At 34.9% G+C, this 12,065-nt stretch overlaps 2 protein-coding genes across 6 annotated transcripts; both read left to right on the forward strand.

Moving 5' to 3' along the window:
* Positions 1 to 1,089: 1,089 nt before the first annotated feature.
* On the forward strand, positions 1,090 to 9,134 carry LOC118033804 (SPX domain-containing membrane protein At4g22990). Of its 5 annotated transcripts, none has more exons than XM_035038913.2 (12): positions 1,090 to 1,344; positions 1,442 to 1,511; positions 2,860 to 2,918; positions 3,514 to 3,634; positions 3,854 to 4,165; positions 4,325 to 4,429; positions 4,569 to 5,020; positions 5,445 to 5,746; positions 6,142 to 6,326; positions 7,685 to 7,875; positions 8,009 to 8,142; positions 8,718 to 9,134. In XM_035038913.2, the coding sequence occupies exons 3-12, from the start codon at positions 2,866 to 2,868 to the stop codon at positions 8,954 to 8,956; spliced, it is 2,094 nt and encodes a 697-aa protein (XP_034894804.1). In that variant the 5' UTR covers positions 1,090 to 1,344; positions 1,442 to 1,511; positions 2,860 to 2,865; the 3' UTR covers positions 8,957 to 9,134. The 5 variants fall into 5 exon arrangements, with proteins under 5 accessions (XP_034894804.1, XP_034894803.1, XP_034894805.1 ...); XM_035038912.2 differs by having other exon boundaries at positions 1,090 to 1,342; positions 1,436 to 1,511; XM_035038914.2 differs by lacking the exon at positions 1,442 to 1,511 and having other exon boundaries at positions 1,090 to 1,342.
* A 2,193-nt stretch (positions 9,135 to 11,327) lies between these two features.
* Positions 11,328 to 12,065, forward strand: LOC140955947 (uncharacterized). Its single transcript, XM_073411337.1, has one exon. The coding sequence runs from the start codon at positions 11,328 to 11,330 to the stop codon at positions 12,063 to 12,065; it is 738 nt and encodes a 245-aa protein (XP_073267438.1).

The raw sequence follows: 12,065 nt of genomic DNA on the forward strand, positions 1-12,065 counted from the left end.
ATTATATTACATTTTTAAGCGTATTCTGAATTATAAGAGTCTATAATTGTAGACCTACCATGACCATAAGGTTAAAAGATGAGATGATATTTTTTTAAGAGAACAACCTTATAACAATTTTTTATAAGTAATATAAATTATTTATCTATAATATGCTAGCTTTATCTATATCTTTCTCTTTCTTTAATCCAGAATCTAGAATGTGAATGTATGTTTATTATTATTTTTATTTTGTAAACAAAATAAACAATGTATTTATTACATAATATTGTGTTTTTCATATCAATTTTTTGTTAGGTGATCAAGACTAGAATTTTTTTTTAAATAAAATTTAAAATTATTCTTTTTATGCTAGTATTAAAAATTTAATATTGTAATTACGGTTGTTTTTTATTTGAAAATATATTAAAATAATATTTATTTATTTACTTTTTAAATTTATTTTTTACATCATAACATCAACACAATTTAAAAATAAAAAAAAATTAAAACAAAAAAATTAAATTTCTTTTAAAACATTTTTCTACATAGAAAAACAAACATGCTCTTACTTAAAAAAACCTATTTTAATGGAACTAATCTAGATAGATGCGTCCCTTTTTTTATTTATCAATATACGCACCAGTGGTTATCATAGTTATTTTACTGCTTTTTTATTCACATGCATGGTATTTATGTTTGACTTTTTATTTTATGCTTCATGTATTTAACCATTACCTCACAACATGGAATACAAAGAAGGTGCCATGATTGAAATAAATCAAACCCTTCAAGTAAAATTTTTTTTTTTCATTTTTACGAGGCTTGCATAATAAAAATAATTAATTCCTTTTTTCCGTACTAAAACATAATTAATTCTATGTATATGGCCATAATCAAGGGCCAATTTCGTGTTGATGAAAAAAAAAATAAAAATCGAAGTCGTCAATGATTGAAGGGGAAACATTGGCGTGCCGCCCTTCATGTGTTTTTAAAATTGCAAAAAGAGCCACGAACGTTTCTACATTTATAGAGAACTCCCCAAAAGATTATAATATTCGTAAAAAGAGAAGCTGAAAAGGACACTGAGAGACAGCAAACAAATCTCGATAAAAAGCCGCCTCTCTGAGTAGAGAAATAAAATAGAATTCCACCCTCCAAAAACTCCCAAACAGACTAGCAGCTTCTCTTCTCTTCGTCTTCGATTTCATTTCGGCTAATCTCATTGGAATCGTAAAACGGAATTGAATTCCTGTTCTTTCTACCGTAGTATGCTGAGCTGAGTCATTTATAAAATAAAAATAAAGATCCGTTTTCTCAGAGAATTCATTTCCTCCTCTCTCTTTCTGGATCCATTTTTCAGGTAAATAAATATTACGGCTCAAACCGAATTCACCGCTTATTTATAAAAATTCACATTCTATTTGAGTTTGTGATTGTTTCTTTGTCGTTTTAGGTGTTCGTTCGTTCGTTGATGGTCATCTAATCTCCCTTTATACAACACCTGATCATTTCTTTCGAAATTCAATCCGGTAATATATACATATATATTTTCAATTCTACAAGCTCTGTTTGGTAACTAAGAGAATAAAAACCGATTGAAAAGAAAAAAAGAAGAAGAAATGAAATGGAATTCTTGTTAAGCGATGCCTGTTTTCTGTGTTTGCTCACCGTTGTTCAAAAGTGCGTAAGTAAGCTCAGTTTTATTTTATTTTTTTGTTCTTGCGTTTTCTCGGTAACCAAACAGCGTCGGACAGCTCGCTCCTTGCTGTCAAGTTTATTGCCAGGAAATAAAATTTACTTGTTGATAATGATTAAGTTTATTTGATGTTTAAATAAATAAAAATTATTATTTGAAGTTAATTAATGTCTCCTGTATTATAATTTATATATGTCAGCACGTTTCAAAAACAAAATAAAACAATAGAAGAAGAGGTAATGTGATTGATTTTGTCATGCTGGAAACTGATTGTTGCTTTGATTAGTTGTGTGGAATGGTTCAACTTAAGTGGCTTATGATAATACGAAACTGATAAGCAGACAGCGATTTGCAAGTCAAAGATGATTGATGACTTGTTCAGTCTGATTTTTCCGTCCTTGTAAGTCAATAATTAGTGTCAAATGTTTGGTAAAAGTAATTATTTGTACAGAACCGATTCCCTTTTGTTCTTTAAGCTGAATATTTGCAACTGGAGAGATTTGATTTCCTTCTCCTTCTATTTTTTTCTCTTAAAAAAAGGTAGTTTTTTTTTTTTTTTTTTAATGATGGATTAACTGTTCTGAGGTGTATCGTGCACTTGTTTGCTTTGAAATACCTGAAATGGCAGATACTAAGTTTAACTTGGAGATTTTGACAATCCAAGTAGGCGTTCGTTTCTGCATTTTTCATACGTGCCTTTTAAGATTGCATGTCAAGTTGCTTTCGTGTGATACGAATCCACATTGCATTTCCCACGTCATCCGTGTCTCACTAAGCTGGTCTGATCATTTTCAATTGTCTGCATTTTCCTCGATATTTGGCTATGCAATAAGGATTGTCAGCTATGCTTCAAATAGCATTTAGGACTGACTTGTGTTGTTCTCTTTTATGCTTGACAAGTTTACTCGTCTATATGCTTTGACATGGTAAGAAATTGGCAACAGTTCGAAATGTCTAATACTATCCTTGTAAAACTGCATCTTAAGGTTTGTAGAGAGCTATATTCTTTGTGAAAATAACGTGGAGTGCGATGCTTGATTAATTTCCATTTTCTTTCCTTTTTATTCTTCCAGATCAAAACTAGAATTGTCATTGGTTTATTTGAATACAAGTTCTTGCAACACTATTCTTGTGCCTTTCCTTTCTCTCACTCAAGTTGTGTACCTTTTCTTTTTTGGCAGTAAGAAATGGTTGCCTTTGGGAAAAAGCTGAAGGAAAGACAAATTCAAGAATGGCAAGGGTATGTTTGACATATCAGAACTTTCTGATAAGCATTGTCTACTGTCAGTTCATTTTATTGGCAAAGAACACCCCTCCTCCTCTTTGATAAGCATCATCTTTTAGTTTTAATGATGTTTAATGATGTTGGGTTTAATTGCTTTTTTTTGTCCCTTCTGGGTTGATTCTACGCGGAGATGGCAAACGATACTTAAGTTTCATGTATTTGATTTGGAGTCATTAATCCATCTTCTGCGAGGATGTAAAATTTACTACTTTAGTGCGACTTTGGTAAGATTTATAATTATATTTTTAAATAAAATCAGGAAACCAAAACAAATTTTGGGCTTTCTTCCCAGTATTTTTCAAATTAAAATCACACATTTACATGCAGGTCATTAGATTGATAGCAAAAGAGAAATTTAGAGGGTGGTACAGTTGGTGTGGAAATTGTTTCATTTGATCAGGCATGTCACCACTATGTTGTTGCGGCATCCTGGTGGTGAAAGTATGAAGTCCAGTGTTCTTGTGCACCATAGTGTATAATTGTGAAGCATTCTCTTTATGCTCCCTCAAGGTTTGTGTTTTAATTTGTTCATGGATCTGCTTTCTTGTAGATACTATATCAACTACAAATTAATGAAGAAGAAAGTTAGACAGCATGCTCAACAAATTGAAGTTGGAACACAGGATCGCCGGCATGTACTCAAGGATTTCTCAAGAATGTTGGACAATCAGGTATGGAGAAATAATTTGGTACTATAATGTACATATTAATGTATAATGTGTGTGTTTTGTTTTGTGCGAAGTGTGTTGCAACTGTATGTTACATCAGAATTCATAAGCCTCTTGTCAATATGATGCTTTCTGCTGTCTTCTTGACAATTCCAAATTCAGTCCCTCACTCAAGGCCAAAACAAAATGTTTTGTAACATGTTTTTGCAATACCAATTTCAGATAGAGAAGATTGTTCTTTTTCTCTTGGAACAACAAGGGCTGCTTGCAAGCAGGATAGCCGAGCTTAATGAGCAGCAGGAGGCTCTTCAGCAGCAGCCAGATATATTTGAAATATCCCAGTTACGAGAAGCTTATAGAGAAGTGGGACGAGATCTCTTAAAGCTTCTCTTTTTTATTGAGATAAATGCCATTGGTCTGCGTAAGATACTGAAGAAGGTTGATAAACGGTTTGGATATAGATTCACTGATTACTATGTCAAAACCCGAGCCAATCATCCCTACTCTCAGCTGCAGCAAGTGTTCAAGCACGTGGTAATATGCCTAAGTCAGTGGCATTCACTATTTTCTTCTTATTCTGATGCTTGAAAAACTTTCTAGTGGGACCTTTTCCGTTAATATTCTTTCATTTCCAGAAATAGAACCATAGATTTTGAGTTAATGAGTTTCTACTGAATATCAATAAAATTGCAGGGTCTAGGAGCTGTTGTTGGAGCCATATCACGCAATCTGCATGAACTTCAGGAACATCAGGGAAGCTACTTATCGATTTATGATCAGCCTGCTCTTCCCTTCCAGGTTTCCTTTGGTTTCCACAATCCATTTCCTTTTTGAAAGTTCCATCAAATCATGTTGAAGCTTTATATTTTGGTGTTGCAGCGGCCATAAGGTTTGTACTGACCAAGTCACCATGATGTTTGCTATTGTTAATATGCAGGATCCTGTTGTTGATTCAATGAAAGCAGCAGTTGACAGGCTAACCCACTCAACAAACTTCCTCAACTTCCTGGCACAACATGCACTCATTATGCAAGAAGAGCTACCAACTTTTGAGGAACCTGTTGATGATCAAAAATACCATTTTATATCACTTCTCTTAAACTTAGTCAACACATTTCTTTATATGGTCAATACATATATTATTGTACCTACAGCAGATGACTACTCTATGAGCCTTGGAGCCGCAGCAACAGTTTGTGGTATTGTGATTGGATCAATGGCTGTTGCGCAGGTGTTTTCTTCAGTATATTTTAGTGCTTGGTCAAATAAGTCATACTTCAGACCTCTTGTATTCAGCAGCATTGTTCTTTTCATTGGAAATGCCATGTATGCATTGGCATATGACTTTAATTCAATAGCTGTTCTCTTGCTTGGCCGTGTTTTCTGTGGGTAAGTAATCTTCATCCTTTTCCTTGTCTTTTAATGTCTGATTACATGATGAGAATAATTTCACTAGGTGGTTTGCAGAGTAGTCATCTGCTGCAGAGACAATAAGATACATTTTGAGTAATTTGGCATCATCATGAATTTCATACTGACCTGAATGATCATCACAAAGCATAGTGTTGAGTTCTGGATTATGATAGACTCAAGTAACCAAATCTTTGTTGTATGACATGAAGCGCTCTTTACACACTCACACACGCACGCACGCACACACACATTCATGCATAGGAACTTCCTAAAGTTCAGTGTAAGAGAATAACCATATGATTAGAGCTCCTTCATAGATTCTTAGCTACATGGTGAAAATTTCATTAAATTTGAAGTATTAATTATTCAGGTTGACCTAACCATACTCTTTTTGTTGTAGATTGGGTTCTGCCAGAGCTGTTAACCGGCGCTACATCAGTGATTGTGTACCGCTTAAAATACGGATGCAGGCATCAGCAGGTTTTGTTAGTGCCAGTGCTCTTGGAATGGCTTGTGGTCCTGCTCTTGCTGGCTTACTACAAACTAACTTTAAACTTTACAAGCTGACATTCAATCAAGACACTTTGCCAGGCTGGGTTATGTCTCTGGCCTGGCTTATATATCTAGTATGGCTGTGGATCTCATTTAAAGAACCTTCTCATGTGACTGAAGAGAGCAGTGCAGCGCAGGAATCCACTGCTGGTATATTAACTTCTCTCACACTGCTGGTCAATACTTACTGCACTTTCTATCCACTAAGTAAAGCCTAATGGGGTCATGCATCGACATGTTATATAAGGCTGCATGACTATTACCACACGCTTGATTTGTCACCCAACAATTGAAATGCTGGGTCGCAAAACTTGCTAAGTTTTGGGCTAAAGCTAGACTTGTAGAGCTGTAGCTAGGAGAGAACTGCTTGTACTTAATGCATGAGTTGAGGTTAGTGAGATTTAGGAGGCATGACTGGAATTTTCCAGTTGAACCTTGCCAATGCTGCATTCCCCTGCATTCATTATTTACTTCGAATATTATCTGAACATATCCACCAAAGTGTAAAAATGTATAATCCAAATTTTGATTCTTGTGAATGACAGAACCAGTAGAAAATGATGTTCTTGAGAAAGGTCTTAAACAACCATTGCTATTGAGTTCAGAAGATAAGCGAGTGATTGAAGATGGTGATGGAGAATTTGATGGTAGTGATGAAGCTTCAGAGGAGGCTCGGGGACCAGCTACATCAATTGGATCAGCATATAGGCTACTTACACCCTCTGTAAAGGTATGGCAATATCATATGAACTTCTAAACTTTCAATAGTTTCATCAGGTTCTTTGAAGGAATCTAGTTTATTGTTAGAGAATAATATAAATCATATCTTGGAATCTCACCTAACAGCTTAAGCTATTGGGTTGAGATGGTTCTTTGACATGGTATCAGAGCCTTGATGATCAAGTGGTTACGAGTTCAAATCTCATCATCCCTATTTATTTGATAAAAATTAAGCACAAGATAAAATGAACCTGTGCAAGTTTTAAGCCCAAAAGGTTTTCACTTGAGGGGGTGTGTTAGAGAATAATATAAATCATATCATGGAACTTTACCTAACAGTTTATGCTATTAGGTTGAGATGGTTCTTTGACAGTTCATGAGTGATTGCAATAGATGTGGGTGTGGATGTTAGTTTGTGAAACTATATGGCAGGGGAACAAATTATAATTTGTTAGAACTATGCTGGAAGTGATGGTGTGCCAAAATTTCATCTCTGTCACCAGCGATGTCTCCTAATGGTATGTCATTGATCTATCCACAAAATTTGATATTAGCTTCATTTTTAATTTAATATTAAGGATAGTTACATTTAAGAGACAACAATTTATCCCAAATTACTCTCTTCAGACCCCTTCACCCAATTCATTTCTAATATCCCTCTTGAGACCCCTATTTCATTACCCTTTTCATTGCCGTAAAGGGAACTACTTAATGCTGGTTTTTATGAACAATCTATTTTTATCATGGATAGTGACTTTCAACAATTCTTTGTTCGTTGGGCCGGGTGACATGATTCTAATTGTACTTGGATCACTAAAAATATATTTTAGCAAATTGATCCTGGTTTGTGAGAGTTCTATCAAAGCCACTAAGAGCCACATTTGAAGAGGTTGAGTTTCTCTAATAATAGGAGAGGTGGTGAGGGCACCAGCCTCGGGTAACATATCACAAATATATATCGTCGAAGACAACAAATGATAGCCCAACCCATCACTCTTTAGCTAGGAGATTGAGCATGTCTGCGTCTATTTTAGTGGACTTTAATTTAGTATCATTATTGAACTTGATTTATCCTATTTTAGACTTCATCTTATTTGTTAATTCGATTGTTGGTAATATTTTGATTAGAGTTTGCATTAGACCATGTAAGTATATTTTTCTACAAGATTGATACTTTTTGATGATTGATTATAGAAATTGCAGACATACATTTCTCTTCTTTGGCTTCATCTTCTCTTATTCTCCTTCTATTCTCTTTATCCTCTTCAATTCATTGTTGTGCCGCATCACTTACCTGATTGGGATTTATTCCTGCTTCGCAGCATAACATATCTGCTACTGTCCACTTAAGTTCTTTAATGTCATCAGGTTCAGCTGTTAATATATTTCATGCTCAAATATGCAATGGAGGTTTTACTCTCAGAATCTAGTGTCGTTACCACATACTACTTCAGTTGGTCAACAAGCTCGGTGGCCATTTTTCTTGCGTGCCTAGGGCTAACAGTCCTTCCAGTGAACATAGTTGTTGGAAGCTACATTAGTAACATGTTTGAAGATAGGTAAGTCTTCATACAGGAAGCATGCTTTTGAATCAAATAGAATTCTGTTGTTTTATATCTTTGCTTGTCTAAAGCTCTGGAATTGCTTGTCATATCCTACTGATGCAGTCCTTCATTGTTGATCCGATTGCAGGCAAATTTTATTAGCATCAGAAATTATGGTTTGCGTGGGAATACTGCTGAGCTTCCATATAATAAGCCCATACACTGTGCCACAGTATGTCTGTTCTGGACTCATCTTGTTTGTTTCTGCAGAAGTGCTTGAAGGTGAGGAACTATTCAATTCTAATGTTCTACTCGTAATAATGAACGTAAAGAAGGGAGGGATTTGGAAGGGAGCAGTGGTCTCCTCCAGAAGTGGAAAATATAATTACATAAAAGATGGGGTCGGGTTGTAGCTCTAAATAAGCTCATCCTGGGCATTCCTCGCATTTTAAAAAGATTTACCTCGCTCCCCCCCCCCCCCTCCTCGCTGCAATCAGATAATTAAGGTCTCTAATCAGAAGAAATCGTTAAAAAAAAATCAGAAGAAAAGGAGTTAAAAAATAACATGTGAAATTGCAATGAACAGTGAGTGACATGAACTATTCCCCTCACCGAAGTGGTTAATGCATCACAGTGGGGTACCCTTTTGTTCAAGACATTACAGTCTAGCCATTAACCACTGTGAATGACAGTAAAATATGACGAGACGTGAAGGCTAACGCATAAATGGTATGCAAAAAGAGACGAGATTGGCTTTGAAGAATACCTAGGATTGAATTGCATTGTTGCAGACAAAAAGCACTTAAGGTCTGCAGGTTAAATATAACTGAGTTTTGTGGATTTTTCTTTTCATCCAGGCGTCAACTTGTCACTGCTGTCTCGAGTCATGTCATCCAGGCTTTCCCGCGGAACCTATAACGGTGGACTCCTCTCAACAGAAGCTGGGACATTAGCCCGTGTAGTTGCAGACGGCACAATTACGCTGGCTGGGTACTTGGGTGAGAGTAGGCTCTTAAATGTCACGCTTCTTCCTTCACTGGTGATTTGCATAGCCTCCATTGTGGCCACCTGCTTTACTTACAACTCTCTCTATTGATCCATATTTTCGAGTAAATCACTGCTCTGTTCAGAACCTTGGTCCTTCAATCTCAATTTTTTTTCCCTTCTTTTTGTTAATATTTGTATTTTATGTCAGTTCTATAAATTGTAAGAAAGTAGCTCATTGATTCACATTTTTATTTCCATTTTAATAAAAGTTTTATGCATCTGCTATACAGGCTTTAAATTGCTATTTCATATAATTATTTCTACAGAAATTCTTGTTATCGTTCTTTTATTTTATTTTATTTTATTTTCCTGTTTTTAACCGTGTTTTACCCGTTCTCTGAGCCTAAGTAGAGAACGTGTGCAGTTTGTAGGAATTTCAAACTTCCCCTGAAGATAACAAATTCTCAAAGTAACAGAGAGCTGACGTTAGTTCTATTTTTCTTGTTTCGAGTATTTTCCGTTTTCTTTTCAAAATTTAAACTGCAAAATCTGGTAGAATTAAAAAAAATAAAATTACATGGACTAGTTTTCTGATGGTGCACCTTCTTTTTTTTCCCCTTGTTTTAACCTCGAAAAATTATTTGGCCTGACTTATTACCATGAAATCTTTTTACTATTGACAGCTGACACGCGAGGCGTTGTGCATTGTCCACGTACTCGAATTTTTTTTTTTTTTTTTCATGTAGAGCTGACATCATATTTTTAACTTATGGTTGCTGTGTAAATATGCATTATATTCTATGCAAGCACGCACATTTTTTCCTGACCAACAATTGTTTTTAGTCAATAATCATCCATTTCTTCACCAATTGAAAGGTAGGCATTACAACTGATGGGAGATGCCAATATTCACACAAATCAATTGTTATTTAAATCTCCACGTCACGATGTTACTTGACGTGATTAACATCTAAAAATATCTTGAATAATAAAAAAAAATATATAAAGATTCTAGATTTAATATTTTTCATAGTAATTTATTATATATATTTTTTTCAATTCTCTTGTACATTATTTTTTCATTCACCCATTAACTTAAATATTAAAGAATTTTTTGTTCTACAGTGAACTTTTTTAAATGATCAAGCTCGTAACCAATCCTAAACATCAAGCCCGTAGTAAAGCTCACACGTGATTCATCATTTTCTTTTTTAATTTTGTGTTTCTTTAATGGCTTTTTTATATTTTGTTTAAGGAAATTCTAAACACGAATCAAAATTAATCCTTACATAACAGGAGAGAAGGATAAAAAAAAAAAAAAGGAAAAAAACAAGATGGATTTCATGAAACGCTTAAAATATCATGAGGTCAATTTTCTAATTTAAGATTCATCCCTTCCTAGAATTACTTCTGGTCTTCTCCTTCAAAATTGAACCAAAGTTGATATAAACCATAAGAGCAAATTCATATGACATCCAAGAAAAAACTCTAGAAACGTAAAGTGGACTAACCAATAACTAAAAATGTACGAAAAAACAGTTGGGAAGTTAATATGAAACCACGAATTCATGCCCCTTCCGGTCTTGTATCAAGTTCATTTTCCCAAGATCTTGTCTCAAGTTCTTTCTAAAAAACTGGAAAAAACAAAAAAACATTTTCAAAATATTCACCTTTATGTAAACAATAGTTAAACATACTAGTTAAAGAATATGTAAGCCATGAGAATATTCATTTTCCTCCTCATCTATATAAATACTATACTGATTTAACCTTTAAAGTGTTTTTCTTGCAAGAATTGTTATGCCTATAAAGTTCTCCGAGTTTAATTTTATCAGCCCACAAAGAACATCTTTATTATTTTTACTAAGGATTTTCTAGCTTTATTATTAATGTTGTTTGTGGGAAACTAATAAAAAAATCATCAGTTGTTCTTTCTATTAAGGGAAAGAATCCCGAATGATTAGATGATATGCTGTAATCATGGGATTGAATGTTTATCTCCTATAATAGCTCCTAGAATATCTCCTAGTATAGTGGATCTAATTGTATATATATGTTGTACATATGTTGTTCTTCAACATTACGAAATATACAAAGAATCAATTATATTTTCATTCTCTCTTTATGGTATCAGAGCAGTGGTTCTAAGAACCAAAAAATACCTCATGTCAGGTGACGAAGATCAAAGGTTCCTTGAACAAAACAGGAGCTCAATGTCTTTCAGGACCTCAGAAGCATGGGAGAATTCCAACCATCCACTCTTCCTCCATCACGCAGACCAACCAGGGGCCGTCCTTGTCTCACAAATGCTGATGGAAGATAATTACACAACATGGGTGCAGTCAATGAGCATGACACTTACTATCAAAAACAAAAAGGGGTTTGTAGATGGAACCCTCAGGAGACCGGTCCACAACTCTAATGAGCAACAACAATGAGAAAGATGTGATATCCTTGTAAGAACATGGTTGCTTGGATCCATGTCGAAATATATCTCAGACAGTGTCATCCATTGCAAGGATGCAAGAGGTATATGGTTGGAATTGAAAGAAAGATTTTCTCGGACTAACACAGTTTCCTTGTTTCATATAAAAAATGTCATTCATGATTGTGAACAAGGCACAAACTCAGTCACAACATTTTTCACAAAGCTCAAATGCTTATGGGATGAGAAGGATGCACTTAATTCCTTTCCTCTTTGCAATTGTGAGGCAACCACCACAGTCAAAACCTTCCTGGAGACACAGAAGACCATGAAATTTCTAATGGGGCTCAACGAAAGCTATGCACAGACCCGAAGCAATATCATAAGTCTGGATCCCTTTCCAAATCTAAACAAAGCTTATGCCATGGTTTTACTCCATGAGAAGCAGGCAGAAACCTTCACTGGCAAATTGAATACACCACCAGAAGCATTTGCATTCACAATAAAGAAAGTGACCCGTGATTTTGCGTCAACAAATGGAGAAATCAAATTTTGTGAGAAATGCAACATGAACAATCACAACACTAATAATTGCAGAGCTCACCTCAAATGCACATATTGCAATGGAAAAGGCCATATCTATGATTATTGCCGAAGGAGAAGGAATGCTATTGCAAGTGGACAAGGAAGATCAAAGGCCAATCATATAGCTCCTCAAAATCATAGCAAGATGATTTGCCATAATTCCCTTTTTCACGAGAAGAATGTCATCAACTTCTCAGCCAAATTTTAG

This window comes from Populus alba, chromosome 1 (assembly GCF_005239225.2).
Source record: "Populus alba chromosome 1, ASM523922v2, whole genome shotgun sequence".
Lineage (NCBI taxonomy): Eukaryota > Viridiplantae > Streptophyta > Magnoliopsida > Malpighiales > Salicaceae > Populus > Populus alba.